This window comes from Diabrotica undecimpunctata, chromosome 1 (genome assembly GCF_040954645.1).
Source record: "Diabrotica undecimpunctata isolate CICGRU chromosome 1, icDiaUnde3, whole genome shotgun sequence".
Lineage (NCBI taxonomy): Eukaryota > Metazoa > Arthropoda > Insecta > Coleoptera > Chrysomelidae > Diabrotica > Diabrotica undecimpunctata.
The window spans coordinates 94,032,254-94,059,189 of record NC_092803.1 but is presented as its reverse complement, the minus strand read 5'-3'; the positions used below and the strand labels follow the sequence as shown (position 1 = coordinate 94,059,189).

The window sequence follows — 26,936 nt, the reverse complement described above, 5'->3', positions numbered from 1 at the left end:
AACAGACCAGCATCTTGATTTATACTAATATCCAAAAATTGGTACTATAGTTATTTATAAAAAATTCACAAAAACAGAATTATATACTGAAATATTTAAAATATAATAATATGTTAAAATAGTGCATTTGTTAGCAAACAGGATGAAGCCTCATGATAACATGACCTCGCATGGTTAAAAACACGTAAACAAGTGTGATAACAAATTTTATTTTAATCATTGGAAAAACAAGTACACCGGAAAGAAAACCGCAGTTGCTACATTTTGTAAAATGTATGATGATATCAGCAACCACATCAACAAAATTCTAAATTGATAACAACGATTCGCTTACCGCAATATCTATTTATTGTATACCATAAAAATTAGTTGAAGAAATAAAAATAAATATATAAATATGAGCATTTCTAGAACACAAGGTGTTGCTTATCAATGAAACGAATCAGTTGATGGTACCGTAGGCGCATTAGGTTGACGCAACTTGGGCTCGCGTGGGGCGATATGCTGCTCTGTTCTTTAAAAGACCGAGGAGCGCATACGGTGTCACAGTTCGCATCGCAAACATACAACAACAACAAGTTCGCAGTAGTCAATACGGTGTGCAGTGACTTACATATATCTGATAAAGGTAAGCGGTTTTTGTCTTTTGTATATTTCTATGTATTTATTATGTCCTTTTTATCATTGTATTTTATGAGAATTGTACATCTCTCTGTTCGTATTTCATGCAGTATTTTATGAAAAATGTATATTTCTATGTATTTATTATGTCCTTTTTATCATTGTATTTTATGAGAATTGTACATCTCTCTGGTCGTATTTCATGCAGTATTTTATGAAAAATGTATACTGTTTTTGTATTTATTATGTCCTTTTTATCTATTTGAGTGTTGTAAAACATTTCACGTCTGCTATTTTTTATAAGAAGTATTCTCCGCTGTTCGTATTTCGATTTCTTGTAGTATATGGTTCTTCTCTATTGCCGAGTATGTAATGCATCTCTCTATTCACGTTAAGCGGAAAAACTATAGTTTGTTCTATTGTTGTAGATGGATCTATCAAAACTAAATAATTCATCCTTGGTTGAAGTACGTAAGCCAATAAAAAACTTAAAGATCTGCAAATTGGAGAAAAATTTACCATTCACAGTGCAAAGGTGGTAACAACACAATTTGGGGATACAGTTCTGCTGGATTTGAGCGCTGAAGTTGTTTTCTTACCACAGCGGGTAACCAAAGCCTACCAAGCAGCAATAACGGACCTCAACAGCGGAAACTATTCGCTGATATACGAAGGGGAAGTTGATATTGGAAAAAGCAGACTCCTAGCATCCTTTAAGATAGTTGAATAAGGTAAGTGATTTTTTCTTATTGTTTGTTTGTGTGAGTAGCCATGCATATAAAACAAGTGATTAAACAGTCTGATGATTTGATGAACATTATTAAAAAGCTTAGTAAAATAATTTTCGATAAATTCACTGAAAGAGATCGTAAAGTTTGGACAAGACGGTTAAATAGTCAAATTTTTAGATGTAGTAAAGTAATTAAAAACAATAGACTATCCGTAGGAACAGTTAGAAAATTGCAAACTTACATAGGACATTTTAAGCATTTTAGGCAAATTATTTTAAATTTCAATAATAAGTACGTTGGGTTGGGGCTTAATTCAAAATTACGCAATAGAGTTAAATGGGAAAATGTCATTTCGTGTTTTGCTAGTCGAATTAAAACTGGAGTTATAGTTAATTTAGTGCATAAGGACTTAACACAGTTCCTAAATGATTGTTATATTATTTTTAGTAGAAAAATTAAAATTATTTTAAAAACAAATAGAATTCTTAAAGTCAATACTACATTTTGCGGCGAATTCATTAAAAAATCGAGTGATACCGAAAGTTTAGATTTAAAATATTTTAACACTAAAAATGCTATTATAGACACATCGACCGATTTACATCTTTGGTTTAGTGAAAATGTTAAGGATAAAATTTTTACAAAGCTATCTAAATTTGCAGAAAAAGATTCGGGTGCTGCTCTGTCTAAAGTAATCTCATTAGAAGTCAATATTAATAAAGTAGAAATAGGAAACGGTTCATCGTTCATTGACTTGCCAAAAGAGATTAGCAATAAAAAGGCTTGTATTAATGTGCATAACGTTGATCATTCTTGTTTTTATTGGTCGATTGTTAGCGCTCTGTATCCAGTTCCTACAAATCCACAACGAGTTTCGAAATATCCACATTATTCTACTGTTTTGCAAACTGACAAATTAGAAAGCCCAATGCCATTAAGCCAAATTTCAAAATTTGAAAAATCAAACGCCATATCTGTCAATGTTTTTGCATTAGAATTAAACGTAGTGAAGGACAAACAATTTTATGAAGTAGTACCTGCCAGACTGACACCGCAAAAGATGGAAAAGCATGTTAATTTGCTCCTAATACAGGATAAATATTTCCCAAAGTTAAACGATTACGATGCTCCTCCAGAAGATGATGATCAGACTGAAATACGAAATTGAGAAAAATCTTTACAAGCTAATGAATAATGCGGTGTTCGGAAAGACTTTACAGAATCAAAGACGTCATCGTATTGTAAAATTATGTAAAAAGTGGCATGGAAGGTACGGAGCCAAAAATTTGATTGCGAGTAGTCGATTTCACAGTCGTACGATCTTTAGCGAAAATTTGGTAGCTATCGAACTTAAGAAATCAGAAGTATGCTTTAATAAACCCCTGTATATATTCGCAGCAATCCTAGATATATCAAAAGTATGTATGTATGATTTTCACTACAACTTTATGCTTCCAACGATGGGAGAGGAAAACTGTTCATTGTTGTACATGGACACAGACAGCTTTATTTATGAATTGCAATGTTCAGATGCATATAGAGAGGTTATAAGAGCGCATCCAAATAAATTTGATACCTCCGACTATGCCGAAAACAACTCATACGAGATAGAACGGTTAAATACAAAAATCCCAGGATTAATGAAGGACGAGGCAAATGGGAAAATAATTACACATTTTATTGGATTACGATCAAAAATGTACACATTTAAACTGCAAATAACTGACGACGAGAGGGACAAAGAGAGACAGCGCCTAGAAAGAAAACAACTAAACAAAGAGAGAATTGAATGTGACTTGGGAAATTTGGGAATAACAAAAAAGGCAAAAGGAGTGAAATTTAAGGCCGTTCGAAATAAAATTACGTACGAAGACTATGAAAAATGTCTTAAAGACTTCAAAATTCAAACCGCGAGCCAAAGGTGTATTCGGTCGTACCAACATTCTGTATTTAGCATTGAGCAATCCAAAACGGCTCTAAGTCCTTATGACGACAAGCGGTACTTAATACCAAAATCATTTAATACGCTTCCGTGGGGACATTATCTTGTTGAATAACATGTATTTGTTGTTGCAGAAAAAAAAAAACAGCAGGATGGTACCAACACTAAGCACACAATCTATAAAAACTATTTGTGAAAATATCTTGGACATAACTGACTTTGTTGAAATATCTCCTCTACCGTGGAGTCTTACTTTAGAAATTTGTAATAATTATAGTATTTATCGCTTTCGAAAATTATCTGAATCTGATTATTTGCATCTAATACAAGTATGCGATCAAATGAATTTTGAACAAATAAAACATGAAAGTGAAGCAGAAAGAATTCATCTTTGTGGATCACATTATAAAGAAAGAGAATTTAATATGTATTGTGTCCGTTATTCTGCATTTGTAGCAGATGATATTGCTTTAAACTTTTGTTTTGGTTGTTATGAACGTTTCCGAAACGTACTGAAATCAAAAAATAAATGCTATGGCTATGAACAGGTTGTTAGTTGGGATGAACATCATGAATATGCCATAAAATATTTGTATGATGTAGCAGATAATTGGTGTCAAAATTCATTTGATCATGTCTTGTTTGATACTACCTGGACCGTTCAATGTACATGCTCTTTGCATATATATATATAATTATATAATTATCTTCTTTTAGTATATGGCTACTCATAAGAACAAAAAAAGAAAAGATCACTTATCACAAAGTTTTTGTAAATTGTAGTTTTGTAAATATAAAAAAAGTATTAATTTTATAATGTAAGTTTTAATAATAAATTTGTGTAATCTTACATTTTTTGGTTTTATTTATGTTAGATTACAAATAAAAGACAACATATTTATTAATATTATTTATTCAGTTAAATCATTTACAACTTTAATTTTATAATAATATACAAATTCCTTCAAAGCTAAACTTAGCAAAGTGTTTGGACAAATATTGCAATATGCTGCGAAGGCTTCAACTGGTCCATGTAAAGAGTCTATAGCACAAAAATTGTTCTTGATGAAAGTTGAAATGTTTATATAGTATTCGTGAAATTGTAAAACTCTTTAACAGCACCACTCTATGCGACATCATGCTCTGGTCTGCTTCTATAATTTGGTTGACGTCATCTTCCCACAAATAATATGCGACCCCAAATTTCTCAATTGTCAGCAACTTTACATTTTCCATCACCAATTGTCTTAGTTTGCAAAAATCACCACACATAAATTCGATGGGATCATACTCATCCGCATAAGTCGGTAGATCTGCTTGGAAAAAATCACTCATTTTTTCTTTAAACCACTCAATTATGGCTTGCCACTCTAATGTGCTTAAACTGATTCTGTTAAAATTACCATGTTGACCTAGAATGATGGATGGTGAAAAATCTCGAGCTGGAGATAGACCAATTTTTATATGGAGAGAGCTCATTGGATATGTAGTTTCCAATAAACAATATACTTCATTTGTGGCTGCTGCTTCAAATTTTGCCAATACTCGATCTAATTCGGCGTCAGGACTAGGCTTGATGTTTTCTGCAATTCTTCTTCGTAAAAACCGCCACTAATCGGCGCACCTTGCATGTCTTCGAGCAAATACGTTATAGGATTTGTTATCTTAACTTGTACAATTTTAAATAATTCAGTAGTCCAATTGGGCGTGTATGCCTTTTCGAAGAAATGTTTTGCCTTTGATACACGTACAATGTCGCCAACTTTAAACTTTCGTGGACCTGCAATCTTTAAATGAGTATAACTTTTGTTTAAAATGGCTTTTTCGTTGGATTTGTTAACCTTAGACGGTTTGTATCCTGTTTTACTGTGTTTTGTGTTGTTGTATTCCTCGGTGATTATGGGTAGAGCATCTAACCATTTGTACGATCCATGTAAACTGAAATACTTGTACAACTTTGCTTTCAACGTTCTAATAACTCTTTCGCAAATAGCAGCTTTTTTGATCGTGTAGGTGCTGTAATGATTAATTTCATGTTTTTTCATTAAATTTTGAAATTTTCTGTTGTAAAATTCGGTTCCCTGATCAGATTGTAAGTTTTTTGGGACTCGTCGAGTATGAGCGAGAATATCCGAAAATGCCCGAGTAATTTCCTCACCAGTCTTCGTTTTTAGAGGACGTGTCCACAAAAATTTTGAAAAAAAATCAATTACAACTAGTATTAGTTTGTAATTTTTATTTTGATGTGCATAAGGACGCATTTCAGCCAAATCCATTTGCCACAAGTCATCGATTCCTTTGATTATTGTTCGACGACGAGGATAGTTTTTTCGTGCTGGTTTATGCAATTCGTCCACCACCTCTTTCTTTTCTTTAGACATTATTTTTTCATCGCACCTTCCACTACCTTAAGACGTTTGTCTATATCCCATGAATGAACGCTATCTACTATGCTTTTTAATGATTGTTCCACTTGTTTTATCCTCTGTTCCATCTTTATATCGTACATCGTATGCTTTGCAACTGTTTCTGCAGCAGATTTTAGATTGTTCTCCATATCCTTTTTCAGTGTATTCAAATCATCTTGAATTATTTTTTTCTAACATATTTATACTGTTCTTCGCATCATTTTTTAGTGTATTCTGGCCATCTTTGATTATTTTTTGTAACTTTTGCTCGAGAAGTGGAACTGTAGTTTTATGAAGCTCCTTTCTCACATCGTTTAGTCCGATTGCTAAATCCTGTATGTCATTAGTTTTTTGCTGCAATTTTTGCTCGAGAAGTGGAACTGTAGTTTTATGAAGCTCCTTTCTCACATCGTTTAGTCCGATTGCTAAATCCTGTATGTCATTAGTTTTTTGCTGCAATATCACACCATGTGTTTGAATTAATGGATAGTGCAGGTTACGCAACTCATTGATTTGTTTATCAACGTATTTTTTCGTTGCAGCATCGTCATTGTCTGATGGATCCTTGACATTGCAAATTTTCACATTTTCGGCATTAATATTTCCGTCAGACGTATGTGGAAATGTAACTCGTGCCACCTTTTGGGCATTACTACTACTGTTACGAGAGTGATGACCGAATTTGTCGACACTCATAGTGGAAATGATACTGACATTCCCAGTTACTCTATTATATTAGCTTCTTTTAGTTCATTGATGATTGCTACGATTTCGTTGTCGAGAGATGTGTTGCCCGCGTCTTTCGAAGCCACCAATAGTTTAAGACGTTCAACTAACTCATTTGGATCATCCCAATAAATATATTCCATGGGGGCAGTGTTGTATGTTAAACGAGAGTCATCCAATCCCGTTCCTTTGGCCGTAGATGAAGATGATCGTGTTGTTGTTGTTGTTGTTTTCGTTCTGTGTTCGAGTTCTTTTTTGGATCGAGTTGCATGCTTTTTCATTGTTGCATCAGATGGTTTGAATAGAGGTTTAATAATAGAATGGTATTTTTCTCCACTAGAACCTTTAAGACGTCCTAAGGTATCCAGATGAATCTCTGTGTTTTTCAACAGTGTTTTATACTTTTGTAAATCCTCATCATTATACTGTTCAGGGTTGGCATAAAATAAAAGTTGATATAGACCTGGCGTACCACCTAACCTACGTTCTTCTAAATCACGTTCTCTAATTATTATTATGTCTCCATTGCGTTTGTCAAAGTTTATTCGACGTTTTCCCATTATCCAGCCACTAATAGAATCGTAAAATGGACCATAGTTTTTATCAATTTTATCGTCTTTTATTAAATATTCTTTTATGTACTTGTGACTTATTGAAGGATATTGATCGATATATTCGTCTGTGGCATCCATCGGAATCTCGATTGGTTCTTGAATAATGTTTTCATTAGGTACCGCTAGATCGGGTGCATCAAGAAATACATCATCATCATCACCATTCTCCTCCTCCTCCTCCTCCTTTTTCACTTCTTCTTCTTTTTTAACTTGTTCAAACTTGTTAGTGATAGTATGATGTAACGTTTTTGATGATTGTGCAATATCTTTGAGAGGTTTCGAGAGTGGTTTAAACAGTTTATTTAGGGACTCATCTTGTTCTGTTCGACCTAATTTTAATGCCAAATATTTTTTGCGAATTGATCTAGCCAATTCGGCGACTTTCTTCTTGCGAAGCGCAATGGCAACCCTATCATCTGACATTGTGTTGACAACTAAACAATTATCTTACAATTTTATATATTTATCAAATCCTTTGCGATATCGGCCATTATTGAGAGCAAAATCTTTTATAATTACCAGAGTACCATACCTATCACACCAACATTCAGAACAAATTTTTTTAAATTCATCAAATGACATGTCTGGTGATACATGCTCATCAAATACATGCTTTAAATTTATCTTATCTTGCTTGAATAGTACAATCATGTTACAGTTGTCTCTAATTAACTGCTTCGGTATTTTTGAATATGTTTGGCATAAATAAGCGGCATCGATATCTTTATGCCTACCCATGGAATAATACTCGCGAATCTTTTGCTGACCATCACATGCAACATCGTCAAATAAAAACACAGAGTGAGGTTTAGCTTCGCTGGGACTAATAATTTCTTCGTTGTCTTTAAATGGGTAATATCCTACACCTTTAACTTGCGCTATTACATCTTGCAGTAGTTGGTATTTCGGTTGAAAGAGGGATTTAGAATAAACATAGACATTTTTAAACTTGACGCCATTCGGATTGAATAGAAGAGATAGCATAACATTCGTTTTGCCGCACCCACTTGGACCGCAAATAATCGCTCTGAATGAATTCGGTAGCAATTTACCATGTTTACTGTTGGTTGTTTTTTGGACAGTGTCCAAATTATCAATTGGTAGCGTCTGCTCTTGCTGAACGACCTTCATCATGTGGCAAGTGTAGTACATAAGTACGGTAATATATATATTATAGATGTCACCACTTGCATGGCATCAGTCCAATGTTGGTTGTTGAAGGAGGAGGTCTCGTGAACTCTCTAATTAATAAACTTCCAGTTGAACTACATATTCCTGGTTATCAGTATTGTGGACCCGGAACAAAACTAAAAAAACGTCTTGCACGTGGAGATCCAGGAATTAATCCATTAGACGCAGCTTGCAAACGACACGATATCGCTTATTCGTAGCATTCATCTCTCGAAGAACGCCACAAGGCCGATAAAGAATTGGAAGATAGAGCTTGGGAGCGCTTCAAGTCGAAAGACGCTAGCTTTGGTGAAAAAAGTGCTGCTTTAATTGTAACTGGCGGAATGAAAACGAAAAGAAAGTTGGGGATGGGATGCTCTCGTCGTGGAAGACGGGGACGTTACTCTTTCAATCGAGATGTTGTCTCAAAAATTGCAAAGTCCATGAAAAGAGGAGCATCGTTAACAGATACTGCTTTGACGGCTGTACGAATAGCAAAATCCATAATCAAAAGGCTTGGTGGTCGTAAAGAAGTTGATGTTCCACGAGTGCTACCACTAAAATCCGGAGGTTTTCTACCCCTATTTGCGGGCCTTTGCGCTTTGGGGGCTTTAGCGGGGGGTGCAGCTGGGGTGGCGAAGACAGTAGTCGACGCTAAGAATGCTCAAAAGAAATTGGAGGAGGATATTCGCCATAACAGGGCAATGGAACACATCGGTTCGGGTCTGTACCTACGTAAGAAACCGAGAGGTGGATTCGGCTTATATTTGAAAAACAACTTCCAATAAAGCTACACAATCGTCCGCTATATGATGTGGAGATTGCACATTATGCGAAGATCCTTAAAATACCACATTTTCGAGGTGTTTTCATGAATGACGCTCTGCCTAGAGACGGTCCTCGACAACGAGAATGTGCAATAGTAAACTTGGATGTGTCCACACATAACGGAACACATTGGGTAGCATACAGAAAGATAAACAACAACAACGTAGAGTATTTCGATTCATTTGGTAATTTGAAGCCGACCAAAGAACTTATTAAGTATCTGAGTGGTGCACGTACCAACATTTCCTATAATAACCATCAGTATCAAACCTACAATCAAATTATTTGTGGACATTTATGCTTAAAGTTTTTATATAATGGAGCCTACTAAAAGTATAGAACTGCTTATGGACCATATGTTTTACAAAAAATGTTTTACAGAATTCAGTGAAGAAGAACTAAAATACATACCGCTAGATTATATTATACGAACAGTACGACCTTACGAATTGTTAAAAATATGGCATAAATTGCCTAAAGAATATCGAGGAGAATTTAACCTAAAGATACTACTTCCCTGCTTCGTACATTATAACAGACCGGATTGGAGGACTCACTGGGATAGCCCACCTGATTCTCAAGCTTCATGTTATTTTTGTAAACTTGCTTTGGAACAAATAAAACTATTAAAGTAAATATTGTTGTTTTTTTCTAATATAATAACCTATTAATACATTGACGTGAGTCAGTCATCATGTCGCAGTTGTTGAGAGTAGACAGCACCAATTACATATTCTCATTTCAACCTCCCACACCGATCGTGTTGGATCCGAACAAAGATTATGAGATAGCTCTTCGATTTTTTCATTCCTACAACAGTATACCAAACATTGAAAATACCAAGTTTTATTACTGCAATGACAAAAACAAATTGCAACAATTTGATATCCCCGATGGATGTTATGAAATTGCCGATATTGAAGAATACATACAACAGAAATTGGGTGCTGATAATGTGCTTAAACCCGAAACGATATTTAGTCTAAAACCTAACCATAACACATTGCAGTGTCAAATTTTCAGCAAATATAAGATTTCGTTTAAGCAACCTGACAGTCTTGGTACAGTATTGGGATTTTCTCCTGCAATACTAAATCCAGGACAGACGCATTCTTCAGATCAACCTGTTAGGATTATTAAAGTATCTAGCATACGCTTTGAATGCAACATTAGTACCGGAGCCTTCGATGGTAACAGACCTGCTCACACGATCTACGAATTTGTCATACAATCAAATCCTGGGTACGGAATTGACGAAACTCCACACAATTTGTTGTATTTACCTGTTGTACCGCAACGAGAAATTACCAATATCACAGTGTTGGCTGTCGATCAAGAAGGACGACCTGTAAACTTTAGAGGAGAACAGAGCACATTGGTGCTGGAACTTAGATCAAGAGGGAAATGGGATTATTAATAAGGCAATCTACTGCCCGTAGTACACCATAAGTTGAGCAACCGTCTAAGCGGCAACATCTTACGTCCTCATCTAAGCGGCCACATCTTACGTTTGCAAACAAATTATTTTTGCAATCACTTGGTTTTAAACTGAAAACATGACAACTATGTATGGAAAACGATCACGTTCAAACAGCATAATGCCTCCAATATTTGATATTTATCGTAAGCCGATGTTTGACGAGTCGATTCGAAAAGCTGAATACCGAACATATGCACCATTCATCAAATCATTCAATTGCAATGACATTGTGGAATTTAGCATCAATCAAGTCGACTCGTTCTTTGCAATGAGCGAAACCTTGTTATGCATTAAAGGATCGCTCGCAATTAACGGAACTGGTGACGTTAAACTAGCAAATAATGTTGGTGCTTTTCTTTTCGATTCGTGTACGTACAGCGAAAGCGCAAGGAAGATGGAAACAGTGCGGGATCCTGGTATCGTAAGCGCTGTACGTGCTATGACATGTTATACTCAAGAAGATTCCGGTCATATGGCAATGGCAGGCTGGAATTACCCTAGGGATCCAATTCTACACGCTGCTGATCATTCATTCAACATACAGATGCCTCTTAAGCATGTGTTCAACATTTTCAATGATTATCCTTTAATTACGTGTGGTCGTCAAACAATAAGACTAGTTCGAGCTCGAAACGACAACGATTGCATAATTGTCAAAGAAAAAACTCAAGGCCAAGTTACAACTGTTAAGATTAACATTACCAATATTGAGCTCAGAGTCAAGCACATATTTCCCAATGATGATATTAAATTGGAACTTATGAAATCCATTCAACAAGATCAACCTATAGTTATTCCGTTTAGAAAGTGGGAATTGCATGAATTACCAGCACTTACCAAAGGCGCTAGACGTGAAGTTTGGGCTGTAAAAACTAGCAATGCAATGGAAAGACCCCGTTATGTCATTGTTTTCTTTCAAACCAACAAACGTGACAAGAATTCAGCTGATCCCACCTTATTTGACAATGTCGATATTCAAAGTATCAGATTATCTTTAAATGATGAATATTGGCCAAACGAGAGAATGCAGTTGGATTTTAGCAAAACTGACTACAATGAGGCCTATTTCAACTATACCGAATTTTATCCTAGCTACATACATTCCCAACAAAAGCGACCTCTACTCGATTTCTCAGCTTTCAAGAATCACACATTGTTTGTCATCGATTGTTCGAAACAAGAAGAAAGCATGAAAGCATCCACTGTTGACGTAAAACTCGATATTGAAGCGAATAATGGTTTTGCCGAAAATACCAAGGCTTATTGCATTATAATTCATGATTGTGTAATGGAGTACTTCCCTCTCACCGAAATTGTAAAAAGTCTAAATTAGATGCATAAATTGCCAGTAGTACACGAGCAGTCATCATGAGAGTAGCATTCGTAGACATTCAGGGATTCGATGTGGACGGATGGTTTGTTCCCAAAGAACTTACCATTGAAATTGGTTTTAAACGAAGTCATTACATCTTTTTGCCTCAGAAACCATTTAATGCGCTAACTAATGGAGATAGGAAGACTGCCTCATACGTGGAGAAAAAACTGCTTGGAATTCGATACTCTGATGGGCAAGTAGAATTGTCCAAAATCAATGAAATACTAGAAACCAAGTTGTTGTATGCAGCAGATTACATCTACGTTCGAGGAGAACAAAAAGCAGAATATTTGGATAAGAAACGTCACGTTTTTGGAGTTTTTCCCATTATTATTGATGTTTGCAAGTTTGATGGTACGCCTCGTGCTACTGGAAACGTTGGTCCTACTGCAAACCCATGTCATGCCGCTGGATTATTTACATGTACCGAAAGAAATGTGGATCGTCTGCGTCACTGGTTTGCCAATAACATAATACCATTGTAATTTTTGTATATGTATAAATAAATATATTAGAAATTAAATGCTTTTTTTTATTTAAAACATCTTTATTGATTGAGTCTTATATTACATGAAGATTCAAATTTTCTTCTTACAATTTCAAAAATAATTTTTAAAATTAAGATAAATACAGATGCTAATATTACACAGGACATTGTAAAGACATTATCTATTTCACTTTTCATATACTCGCTGGTTGTGTTGTTGTTGTTGTTGCTGCTGACACCCGTGGTGTTGTTGTTGTTGCTGACAAACATGGTATTGGTTGAATACGTCTTAATGGATATGTAGCTGGTGGTAGTTTTCTACAGGCCCAGGTGTCTTGCTGCTGCTGCTGCTGCTGTAGGTTCAACTCTTCGGGTTTCCACGTTTTGTTGTTGTTGTCAAAATGCAGGTTATCTAATTGTCTTGTAATATGTTTAAAATCCTCATATGATTTATTGTCGATCTTTAACCGATCAAGTTTTCTTTGAAATTCTATTACTCTATGTATGTACTCGATGGGATTCATATTACTACTAACTATGTCCTATGTAGACTGTCACATTTTATGTCAAGCAACATCTTAACTAACACATAACTGCCACGTTCTGCGTCGAATGTCACGTCCTGCGTCGAATGTCATGTTCTACGTCGAATGTCACGTCCTGCGTTGAATGTCACGTGACATTTCACGTTCTACGTCGAATGACACGTCCTGCGTCGAATGTCACGTCGTTTCACGCGACATTTCACGTTCTGTCTCGAATGTCACGTTCTACGTCGAATGTCACGTTCTATTAGGCACTGTACGGAAAAGAAGAAGAAGAAGAATAATGTTCATACTGATCGTTGACATGGCTTCTGTGTGTGTGTGTTACCAACGCTTTCATTTGACACCTCATACGTCAAAATCAGGCCAATAGCAACGAAGATACGTTCTAGCGTCCATTTGGCAGTGCTGCCATCTTTGTTTTTTGTGTCAAAGTATTCCCCGTCTCTTCCCCGTTCCAACGAGCCCTCGTACGCCCCGATCGGACCAATAGAAACAAAGATATGACGTAATGACCTTTTGGCATACTTCGATGCGGACGGCACATACTGCATTCAACCCCATTTTTTATCCCCTTTCCAACGAGCCCTCGTACGTCATCCTACGTTAAGCCGTTTGGCATTTGCAACCGGGGGTTGCGATTTTAGGGGTTGCAATTTAGGGGATGTGCCAGGAAATAGGTAGTATATCTACTTCATTTATACATAAGATAATTTTTAATCTTCAATAATATTTTCTTTATACTGTTTCTTAATCTTGATTTAACTCAGTATATTGAACAATTATAACTAATTGACTGACTCTAACTAACTTTCATACTAAAAAACTGGCCATCATAGTAACTGTAACTCATAACTGATTGACTAACTGAATGGACATCTTGAATCCAAATCACCGGGTATTTATATCTTTTTCCATGTTCCAGAATCATCTAGCAAGAAATCATGTTCCATTTGTTCTATTAAATACATGTCTGAATTTTCTGGAACAAACCATTTCGCAAACAAGGCCATCTCCGGTGATCTAGAGAATTCCTTACTTTTCTATTGATAATTTTGTTGACATTTAGGCTTTTCAGATTAGAATATACACTTAAATCAGTAACTATATATAAATTAAACATTTTAAACTAACATATTATTATAACCCCACTTTATATTCCTAATTATGAATTTCTATCTGTCACGTTCAAGAGTATTTTTGGTTGCCTAGTCACATGGCTCACTTAAATATATCTACAATATTATAATTATTAAAATACAACTTTTTACAATTATTATATGCTAATTTCTTAAAAATGCCCTCACATAAATAATTTTTATAAAATTCTCTAGTTTATAACTTATTAAAATAACCAAATACTTTTTATATCTAATATTATGTAGTATATAACTTATAAATTATTTTCTTTAAACACCAATCATCTCAATACCCCAAAATTAAATTTAAAATAAATAATTTACTTATTATTTTTTTAAATATGAATTTTCTTATCCACATACCTTAGTAAATATAATAAATTAACTAATTTAATTTCTTATTTAAAAATTGTTCTATTAAGTACGCCTATGTTTCCATGTCTACGTCAAACTGTCATGTCAAATGGAAGTTTGTATGTTTATTAATAGACAAAATCTAGGAATTATTTCCATTCAACAGGCTTTCATCCATATGAATTGGTAAGTTTTACACTTTATTATATTAGAAAGATATTTATAGAATCAATTTTGTATCTAACCCCAAATTATGATTTTTAGGGTACAAAATAATTTCCATATGTACAAGACAATAAATATGATGTCAAATTGATTCACAACAATGAAACCTACCATCTATCTATGAAATGGATCTATCAGTAAACTGTTAGTGTTATTATTATTAGTGTTAAGTTTATAACCTAGATATATAACTTCTTTTTGAAAAAAATGTACATTTTTCTTGATTTATTTTTAGTCCAACTTTGTCTAATCTGTTTATTATAATTTTTAGGTGTTTCTCATGATCTTCAGCCGTTTTAGAAAAAATTAATATATCATCAATGTAGTGAATTACAAAATGTTCATATTGATCCAAAATATCATGAAGACATCTACATAGAGCACTGCAAGATAATTGAAGTCCAAATGGTACTACTTTGAATTGATATACTACTCCATCTATCTGAAATCCTGTATACTGTCTACTTTTTCTTTCTAGAGGTATTAACCAAAAACTATGCTGTAAATCGATTTTAGTAAAAAATGACATTCCTGTAATTCTTTCTAGTATTACATCTATACTCATTGGTGCTTCAAATTGCTTTTCAGTGATCTTGTTAATATTCCTTGCGTCCAAACATAACCTGATTTCACCTGATCTTTTACGTCCTACTACTATTCGGTTTATGAAACGTGTATCTGCCTTCTCAATGATTCCATCTTCTAACATATTATTAATCGTTCTGTTTACTTCTTCTCTGTATTTATATGGTATTGGGTATGATTTTGTTTTAAAATGTTTTTCTTCTTTAACTTTTATACTATGGATATAATTTTGTGCAATTCTATTTTCTTTATTGACAAGTCCCTTGTGTTGCTGCAATATGGAAACGACTATTGATTTATATTCTTCAGGGCAATTAACTTTTATCATATCTTCTTCTTTACAAATAAAATTATTCTTCATTATGTACTCATTATTCCTTGCTTTCAATTTTACGCACTCCACCTCGTAGGCATCCATCTGCTTAAAATTTCCATTCCTTAAATATTCACTACAATAATTATTCTTTACATTCTTTTGGGACATTTCCCTATCATCAAAATACATTTCTTCTTCATAAACATTATTATTTTCTTTTAATAATATCCTATCAACTCTTATTCCTTCTTCCACCTCATCTTTCTGCATAAATTTAATTATTTGCCCTTCCAAAGTTACCATTTTTTCTTCAAAATCTATCTTTACTTTCTTCTTTTCCAATTCATCATTTCCCATTAATATATCAACACATAAATCCTTGACAATAAATCCTTGCATATTAATGTATTAAAAATAAAATTCTCCGAGACTAAAGTACTTTCTGAACCAGTATCTATCATAATCTTAATCATTTTATTTTTGGCTAAAGCATTTATATAAATTAAATTAAGATTCAATAATTTTATCTTCATCTAAAGAAATAAATTCAGAAGGTTTTTCATAATAGCAATGGCCTAACTTGTAATTCAGAAAGTTTACTGAACAAAATTTTGATTATTAGAATTGTCAGATTGTATCTGACCACTTGGATCTGATGTCCTATGTCTTTCCCTACTATGACTTCTACTCACATTTTCTTGCCTTGTACTATTTCGTTCCCTGTCTTCGCAGCTTCTATTCCTTCGTACACAATTTACCTGTCTGTTATAGTTAGGTCGCTCTGTATTTCTTCTATTGTTAAAATCTTGTCTATTATTATTAGTACTGTTATTAAAATGTTGCCTATTATAACTAGTATTGTTATTAAAATTCTGTCTATTTTGATTACTGTTATTATTATTAAAATTTTGTAAACTATCACCATATCTATTAATATTATATGATTGTCTATATTGTTGATTATCATTTTTATTATATTGAAAGTTATTATTGTTTTTTCTGTTGTTATTATTACTTGTCATATTGCCTCTTTGTATTCTTTGAATAAAATTAATAAAACTATCTATTGTTTGAATATTTTGTACAGTTACTGTTTGCACAACATCAGCATCAAAATGTCTAGATACATTTAAGACTGTTTCATCCTCTCTAAGTGGTGGTTCTAAATATTTTGCAACTGTTATCAGTTTTAATGCATAATCTACCATATTTGATTTTAAATTGTGATTATATTTTCCAAAATATAGAATTTCTCTAAACTTTGCTTGCTCTAATTCACCCCAATAATAATTTAAAAATTTATTTTCAAATGTTTGAAAATGATCTAAATCATTTTCAATACTAGCAAACCAAGTTGCTGCATTGTCATTTAATGTCATTCTAATATAATCTTTAATATCATTAATATTATTCACTAATCTTAATTTATGTTTTAAACTGTTTATGTATACTCTAGGATGCAAATTTTTTATATTACCAGTGAATTTAATCCCAGTCTCATTTGTTAAATTTAAGTAAGGTCTCCCTATGTCTCTCATTTGTGAAATATCATCTATTCTCTGTTCCACATTTCTTATTTGATTACTATTTATTTGGATATTTTGTTGTATATCGTCTAATTTTTCTTCTGTGTTTCTCCTGTCTTCGTTAATTTTTACTTCTAAGTTACATTTCTGCAACTCTATTTTCTGTTCTATATCTATCTTATTATCTTGAATAATCCTCTTCACTTCTGTCCTCTCATTGTCTATCCTTTTCTTGTAGTCATTCCGTATACTTTTTATTTCATTTGCTACTTTTTTCTCTGCAGTTTCAAGTTTTTTATCCATTTGTTTTTCCATTTGTTTTACAATTTTATTATTATTATCTTCTATTTTCTTTTCTAATTTTCTATAATTCTCTTCCAATTTTTGTTCTATTTTTTTCATGTCTTCTTTGACTTCTTTTGAATTCTCTTCCATTTTTTTCGTATTCTCTTCCATTTTTTGTTCCATTTTTTTCGTATTCTCTTCTATTGTCTTGTTCATCTGCATCATTAATGACATCAAAGCTGCCATATTGAAATTTTCCTCTCTTTCTGGATTCATTTCTGCAGTATCTTGTGGAACTTGAACTAAAATCTCCTCTTGTACAGGTTGTGTTTCTACTTCAACATCTTCTTCATTCTTTTTGCTTCTTGTACCTTTCTTTCCTTGAGACATTTTGAGACTTTACTTGTTCAAATATAATTAAAAATAAAATCTATAATTTTTTCTTTCTACTGATAATTAATTTAATTATATGAGAGCACTTATCTTCCCAAACTAATTCTTTTAAATAGAGAGCCCCGCGGTGGGCGCCAAATTGTTATGATGTATTGTTTGTGAATGATGAGCAATGAGTATTTTTTAATAATATAGGGTTTTTATCGCGGTTCTCAAAGAATTAGTTTGTAAGTACTTTTTTAAATTATCTTTATTATATCTATTATGAATCACACATATATATCTAACCTAGCCAATGTAAATTTAAAATAAATTATCTTTAAATTGAAATTCTGATGAAACTAATTAAATTCTATAGACAATGTAAAATTTAAACAAACTATCTTCAAAATTGAAATTGTTATGACACTAACTAAATTATATTAACAAATTTTTGTACCTTTCTGTCACTGAATGCCTAAATGAACTGTTTTCCATTGTATAGATTATAATCACCACTCAATATCTTCTTCGCAGCTTCGGTTATCCTTGTTTTTGTGAAATTACTTTTTCCAATTATCAGCTTCCACCAATTTAAGATATTTTTCTTCACCAGCATTTATAAACCACCAAGCAAACCAGCAAACAGCATTTATATTTATTCTTATTTTCTATATACCAATATCCAATCTCCAAATATATTATTTAATTTTAATATTCAATTAATACTTCTTCCATTATCCAATCATCATTTATACATAAGATAATTTTTAATCTTCAATAATATTTTCTTTATACTGTTTCTTAATCTTGATTTAACTCACTATATTGAACAATTATAACTGATTGACTGACTCTAACTAACTTTCATACTAAAAAACTGGCCATCATAGTAACTGTAACTCATAACTAATTGACTAACTGAATGGACATCTTGAATCCAAATCACCGGGTATTTATATCTTTTTCCATGTTCCAGAATCATCTAGCAAGAAATCATGTTCCATTTGTTCTATTAAATACATGTCTGAATTTTCTGGAACAAACCATTTCGCAAACAAGGCCATCTCCGGTGATCTAGAGAATTCCTTACTTTTCTATTGATAATTTTGTTGACATTTAGGCTTTTCAGATTAGAATATACACTTAAATCAGTAACTATATATAAATTAAACATTTTAAACTAACATATTATTATAACCCCACTTTATATTCCTAATTATGAATTTCTATCTGTCACTTTCAAGAGTATTTTTGGTTGCCTAGTCACATGGTTCACTTAAATATATCTACAATATTATAATTATTAAAATACAACTTTTTACAATTATTATATGCTAATTTCGTAAAAATGCCCTCACATAAATAATTTTTATAAAATTCTCTAGTATATAACTTATTAAAATATCCAAATACTTTTTATATCTAATATTATCTAGTATATAACTTATAAATTAATTTCTTTAAACACCAATCATCTCAATATATATATATTTATATATATATATATATATATATATATATATATATATATATATAATATATATATATATAATAAAATATATATATATATAAAATATATATATAGGGTGTTTCAAAAAAAGGTAACCCCGTTTCTGGGGTAGGTAAAAAACTGAAAAATAATTGGGGTTTGCCAATAGTAAAAAATTTTTGTAACGCCATCCGTGTTCAAGATACAGGGCGTTGAAGAAAAAATTCGTATAAAATTTCATTACAATGTTGCCAGTAGTTTCGGCAAAATCGTAAAAAATGCGTAAATTTTTTTTTTCTTCAACGCCCTGTATCTTGAAAACGGATGGCGTTACAAAAATTTTTTACTAAGCAAACCCCAATTATTTTTCAGTTTTTTACCTATCCTAGAGACGGGGTTACCTTTTTTTGAAACACCCTGTATATATATATGGTCACTTGACCACGGAGCTCACTTGAACCTGAATATATATATATATATATATATATATATATATATACATCTAGCGGTTAATCTGAGCTCCGTTCTAAAACGGTATCATACTAACTCCAGTAGAATATACACCGTGTATAGTATTATCTAAGTAGCGCTTTATTTAGACTCCGACCAACATGTAGGATTAAGTGGACTCCACAACAGGATAAATCATTTGTGGGATCCGTATTTACCATTTTGCGTACACTTCTAATCTCCTGAGATGTTGCCAATAATGGTATTAGTAGTAGATTTTCAAATTTTACAGCTGGTACATTTTGGAACTTGAAATTTATTTAAATATCACTCAATTTAGTCATGGAGGAATTTCAGGATTATTTGGCTAATGTAGTTAAATATAAATTGTTAACCGACACATAACTTTATTTTACTTTTTAGTTTTAATAAACAAGGCGGTAATTTATATTACTTGTTTTATATATTTTTAAACATAACAAAGTGTCTATTATAAACGTGGAAAAGTTAAGTTTCCATTTTTATTAATTAGTATTTTTTATTAAAAGGCATTGTCACTAAAACATTTAGTTCATAAATGTACGTACATCGGATAGAGTAATCGTGTAACAGTTTATGAAAGTAGAAGCCCCTTCGGTAGGATTATAATGCTTGTTACCCTATTAATATAATTAAAGAAAACTCAAACAACAGGGAGATCTTTGTAATTTTTGGATTACTGCAGTTTATGACATGAAATGTTTGTTTTATAGCGTAGTTGAATTTAAACTACAATAATTTATAAATCAATCTTTAATAACATACTTTTTTACTGCCTTATTTCAGTAGATATGTCGATTTTTAATTAAAATGTTTAATGCATTAAAGTCGCGTAGAGATTTTCACTAAACATTTAATTTTAAAGTTATTATTATAATAGTCCAAAAAAAAGTATAAAAGTCTAGGGAATTCCATATCCCACTATGGATTTGTTTTATAGATTATCGTAAAGCGTTCGACAGAGTCAAATGGATACACTTATGACTGATACTAAAAGAATTAGGTGTACAACAACACCTAATTTTGCTTATAACTGAACTGTACGAACACACTACTGGGCCATTTAAACTAACATTAAAAGAAGATTGAAAATCAAAACGAAATATAAGTATCTGGGAAAAATTTCTCAAACGATATTAATATTAAAAGGGACTTTAAAGAGCATCTGACAAAGCATGCTAAACCTTAAGGCGACTAAACCACACAAAATGGTTATTTGAGAAAAATTATAGCTCGTTCCAGAAAGAATTGTAAATATAATAACATTAATGTAGATTAAGAAGAAACGCTGAAGAAAAAAACAGTAGCGGTTAGCCTAAATAAAGAAAGGCAAAAAGAAGATGTAATTTGATGTTTTGAAAAAATCTGATCCGAAAACTGTATGAAAAACATCTCATAGTATAGACATAGAGCGCGGCGGTGCCTCTACCGTCTGGCGGCCTATATCGGAAACTTTTACTACCATTTGACTATTTGTGTACAATTTTGTGTATGGTTAAGTGGCACACCACAAAAAGTGTTTTTATTTTCTCTTTTGTTCAACAATTAAAATGTATTGCTATACTTCTAGATGCTCCAATACAATAAAGGATAATAAACATAAAGCACAGGCTAAAATTTTTTATTATTTTCTCTGCACTAGTTATTATAAACACATAAGCTATACTACAATTAAAAACTATGACCACTATGAAAAAAATACGGTAGACTATGACTACATTTGTGCTTTAGCACTATAGTAAGAACAAGATAAAATTCTTAATTCCTACATAATTATATTAACGAGAAGTTAATAAAACTTTTGTTCGTTATCAGTAAGAGAAAGCGCATTTCAGAATATATTATGAAAAATGTTGTTGATATTACAATATCAGATGATAGGAATACAAAAATAAAAAACAACTTACCTTTTCAAAACAACAATCAATCACTTCATTTTATCACGAAAAATTTAAAAATTGCAATGTAATTGAACCCATTTTGCGAGCTATAGTTACATTGATACTTATGTGGCAATTAGCTGTAAAGTCATTAGTCTTTCGCGTCGTATCATATTTTCCTAATATTTTTTGTAGGCAAGCGGTTTAGTTTGTGTAATATAATATCCCCAATTCGTCTCATAATATTTAGTTTTCAAAACAGCTGTTAATAATTCGTTCACATTTTTTAAAGCTCTTTGCAGTACATTTGAAAATAAGTCGACAGTAAGATACTTTATTAATTAGTTTATTAGGTAAGCCTAGTTCTGCCATGGTATTTCATAGTTTTATTCTTATAATTATATCAGTGTTTGTTTAAAATCTATAAATAACTAGTTTAATGTTTTTTTTGTATTCCCAACATTTCTAATTAACTGCCTAATAGTCAATAATTGATTATTCACTCAATCGTTCCAGGTGTATTAGAAAAAATATTGTATATCCTAATAATTAATAGATATATAGCTTATATATAGCTTATATCGCTATAGTTTGTGTAGTACATTTTATTATCCCTTTTGTGTATGGTATGCTTTTTAGCAAGTTGGTACTTGCTCTTACTTCTAAATTGACAGATCAGCTGTTTAACTGCCTGTGCTTAACTTTCTTCTTCATTTTGCAAATATATATAAAATTTATAAAACTCTGACATACCGTTAATTAAAATATTGGATACCCTATACTATTCAATCAATGGAAATACTAAGATCACACGGGGAGAATCTGTCTCTATCTAATTAGCCTTTTTCGGTCCATCTTTGGACATAGGCCTTCCCAATCCTTTTTCATTCTTCTCTGTCTGTCGGTATAGTTATCCACCTAGAGCCCACGTGCTTCTTGATATCATCTGCCCATCTCATTTGGGACCTTCCTCTGCTTCGTTTATATTCCCACAGTCTCCAACTTATAAGAATTTTGTTCCATCGGTCTTCTTTTTGTCTTATATTGTGCCCGGCAAATCTCCATTTCAATTTTGCAACTTCTTGTCTAACATCCCTCACTTTTGTTTTCTCTCTTATCCACTTGTTTCTCTTTTTATCCATTAGTCTTATGTGCAACATTTGTCTTTCCATTGCTCTTTGGGTTTTTATGGTTATGTCCATGTTTGCTTTTGTAAATGTCCTCGTTTGAGAACCATAAGTTAGAACAGGGAGTACGCATTAATTGTATACTTTAGTCTTAAGATGCTGTGGATATCTTTTGTTTTTAAGAATGTAGCTTAGTTTGCCAAATGCCGCCCATGCCAGTCTAACTCGTCTTTTTATCTCTGCTGTTTGGTTTTCTTTGTTACGTTTTATAGTTTGACCCAGATATATATAATCCTGAACTTGTTCTACTTCATCTTGTCCGATCCTCATCTGTATTTGTTATAATCTTGGTCTTACTGTAATTCATAATAAGGCCTATCTTTCCAGCTTCTACGTCCAGTTCTTTCATCATTTCAAATAATTCTTCTCATTTATCTGTTATCAATGCGATGTCATCAGCGTATATTAGATGGTTCAAGCGTTGTCCACAAATTTTTATACCTTTTTCTTCCCATTCTAATCTTTTAAAAATATCTTCCAGAGCCTGATTGAAAAGTTTCGGTGATATTGTGTCACCCTGTCTCACGCCTCTATTTATTTGTATTGATTTTGTTTATTCATATACTTTAATTGTTGTTTTGGCTTCCTTATATATATTGGCTATTAGTTCCGTATATCTGTGGTCAATTCTGCTGTTAATCAAAGAACTTTTCACTGCCCAATGTTCGACACTGTCGAAAGCCTTTTCGAAATCTATGAACGCTATATATAGAGGAATATGGTATTCATTTGCTCGTTCTATAAGTATTTTCATACTTAGTAAATGGTCACTTTTGCTGAATCCCTTTCTAAAACCAGCTTGTTGGGTTTCCATCGAATTTTGTCGTCAATCTATTGGCTAAAATTTTTGTTGGGAGTTTATACATTACATTGAGGAGTGTTATGGGATGGTAGTTTTTTATATCTGCTTTATTCCCTTTCTTGTGTAGGATAATGGTTACGGATTCCTTCCAGTTGTTTGGGATTCTTTTTTCTTTTAATACCTTGTTAAAAAGGGAATGTAGAGTGTTAATTACCACTTTTCCACCATATTTCAGCATATCTGCAGTTATTCCATCTTTTCCAGGCGATTTGTTGTTTTTCATTTCTTTCAATGCCTTCTTTATTTCTGATTTGCTTATTTCTGGCTGTAGCTCTGAGTTGACATTTTTTACTTTAGCCTTAAGTTGGTTTTTAATTGTTTCTGGTGGTTCCTTTTTTGTTTTATATAGTTCTGAGTAGAAATGGTGGATAATATTTATAATGTCATCTTTAATCCGTTTTCATCTTTTATTTTGTTTATTTCACACTTACCTAATTTCGGTCTTAAGCATTTCATATTTTTGTTGTTTTGTATTACTTTTTCTATTTTTATTTCTTGTTCTTTTCTCTTATTTTCTCTTATCATTCTGCTTATTGTTTTATTGATTTTTACATATTCTATAGCTTCCTTCTTTTATCCATAAGCTTCTTTGTTTCTGTTGATATATAGTTGTTCTTTTTTAGATCCTTTTTTGCTATTTCTTTTCCTGATGTAATCATCGTTGCTGTAAGTATGTTGTCTATTTCATCTATATCTTTGTCATCACTGTCTAATTTTTAAGTAAGTTGTTCTTTTAATAGGTCTTTGTATATCTCTTTATATTGCCCTAGTTTGTTTCTATCTACTAGATCCCAGATTTTAATTATTTTTCTTTTCATTTCATAGTTACCGTCAACACTAATTTTTGCTCTGACCATCCAGTGATCGCTACCTGTTGTGAATCTGTTAAGAACTGTTACATCTTTAATGATATATCGTTCCGTGGACAGTATGTAGTCGATCTCATTTTTTGTGGATCCATTCGGGCTGATCCATGTCCACTTTCGTTGGGGCTTCTTTTTGTAAAAGGAGTTCATTGCGTATAGATGCTTTTCTTCTAGGTAGTTCATCAAAGTAGCACCTCTATCATTTCTCTGACCATACCAGAAATCTCTTATTTTAGTTTCTTCCTTGTTTAGTTTTCTACCCAGTTTGGCATTGAAATCTCGAATTAGTAGTATAAGACGATTTTTATGTTCTTCCATAGCCTTTGATATATCTTCATAAAATAGTTCGATATCTTCGTCATCATAAGCTGTCATGGGGGCATATACCTGGATAATTTTAAATTGATGTTCTTCTTATTTTAAGTATGACATAGGCTGTATTCGGGTTTCTTCTTTTCGTCGAGTTTCTGATAGGCCTATGATATCTCATTTTATGTTTGTTAATTCTTCTTCCAATTCATGTACTTTTTCATCCGTAGACATTGATCTAATATTGTATGTCCCTATTGACAGGTTGACGGATTTTTTTGATTTATGTTGTGTTCGTCTTAGTGGGTTTTTGTTTTTATCTATCAAAAGCGAATTATTGCGTCTCCCAGATACCGCGAGGCAGACCTTTGAGGTGTGTGATAATATTATGGGTTATTTCTGGTTTCGTCATAATTTACACTGAAATTACTAACAAGAGAGTGCTCTTACTTCCACATGTTCAAATTGATATATAGTACCAACAGATGCTAGTTATATACCATCAGTACTAATAAAATGAAAACTATCAAATTAATGTCAATTTTATTGACATTAATTTTATACCAAAACAACACAATAAAAGTAAAAGTAGAAGAAGAACTAACCGACCCTATTGAAGCTGGTAATGGGATAAGACAGGGAGATTTCCTGAGTCCTCTATTGTTCAACCGGATTATGGATGAAATAATAAAAAAGTAAGAAATAAAAGAGGATACCAAATGGGAGAAAAACAAATTAAAATATTCTGCTATGCAGACGACGCAATACTATTCTTTCAAAGTGAAGATGATTTACAATGTATGCTACACCAATTTCATATAACCGCCAGAAAATTTAACATGTTAATTTCCTCAAAAGAGACAAAATGCATGGTTTCAACAGCAAGTTTACTAATATGTTAATTGGAGCTGGAAGGTCAGATAATAGAACAAGTGATGGAGTTTAAATATCTAGGTATCACATTATCTAGCTACGGAAAGCTCGAAACTTAAGTGGAAGATCCACTGAATAGAGCAAACAGAGCCGCAGGCTGCCTAAATGAAACAATATGAAGAAATAAAAATATCGGGAAAGAAACCAAAGGCAGAATTTACAAAACAGTTATCAGACCAATAATGACATACGCAGCAGAAACAAGACCTGACACAGAGAGGACAAAAAGGATGTTAGAAACAACAGAGATAAAAACACTTAGAAAAATTGATGGTAAGACACTATGGGACAGAGCTAGAAGTACAGATATACGATGTAGATACAAGGTGAAGAACATTAAGAACTGGTTAAGAAATAGAAGAGTAGAATGGAACGATCATATAAGCCGAATGACAACAAATGGAGTAGTAGACACGGCAAGAGACGGTTACCCAATAGGAAGACGATCAGCAAGAAGACCACGAAAACCATGGAACGGCAACTTACTGGAGACACATTGAAAAACAGACAGAGTAATGTCTATATAAAAAGAAGAAGAAGAAGAAGAAGAACAAGATACACAGGATTGACAGGATAAACAATAAAATATCTGCAAGAAAGAGAAAATGAATCAGTCATATTAATGTAGAATAGCAGAAGACAGAGTTTTTGTAATAGCCTTAGACAAGTGCCCAATTGAAAAAAGACCACAGGTCGTTCAAAGAAGACGGAACTCTAGAAAGAAAATAGAATAGATTTAAAAAAAAAAAAATAAAAGCATAAACATGTCTTTTCCTACTCTTTTAATATTGAAAATACGCAAATAGAACCTTGAATTAAAATGTAACCTTTGATATCTGTGATAAACCCATCATCACCTGAACAATGGCGCCATGTATGAAGTTGAAATTTTTTACACCTATTTTAACTGTTTATTTTTTTATTATCTATATATGAGTTACGAACGATATCACAAACTTATTTATTTTCCACAAACAGGCTCTTTAATACCTTAAATTATTACTATACAAATCTGATTCGAAATATCGTCAAAAAGTAATACAGGGCATGTAAAATTTAAATTTTCAATAAAAAGTAAAATATTAGGCATTACTTATGGGGTTCAAGAACGAGCCTTTACGAAAATTTAAGTACTAAGAAGATCAGAACAATCGGGCATACCCAGGGTAATGATTAAATAATTAATCGG

At 32.5% G+C, this 26,936-nt stretch overlaps 1 protein-coding gene across 1 annotated transcript; it reads left to right on the top strand.

The window, feature by feature from the left end:
* Positions 1-10: 10 nt before the first annotated feature.
* LOC140451513 (uncharacterized) lies at positions 11-4,055 on the top strand. The gene is made up of 2 exons (XM_072545368.1): positions 11-628; positions 1,050-4,055. The coding sequence occupies exon 2, from the start codon at positions 1,393-1,395 to the stop codon at positions 2,518-2,520; it is 1,128 nt and encodes a 375-aa protein (XP_072401469.1). The 5' UTR covers positions 11-628; positions 1,050-1,392; the 3' UTR covers positions 2,521-4,055.
* The last annotated feature ends 22,881 nt before the right edge of the window (positions 4,056-26,936 follow it).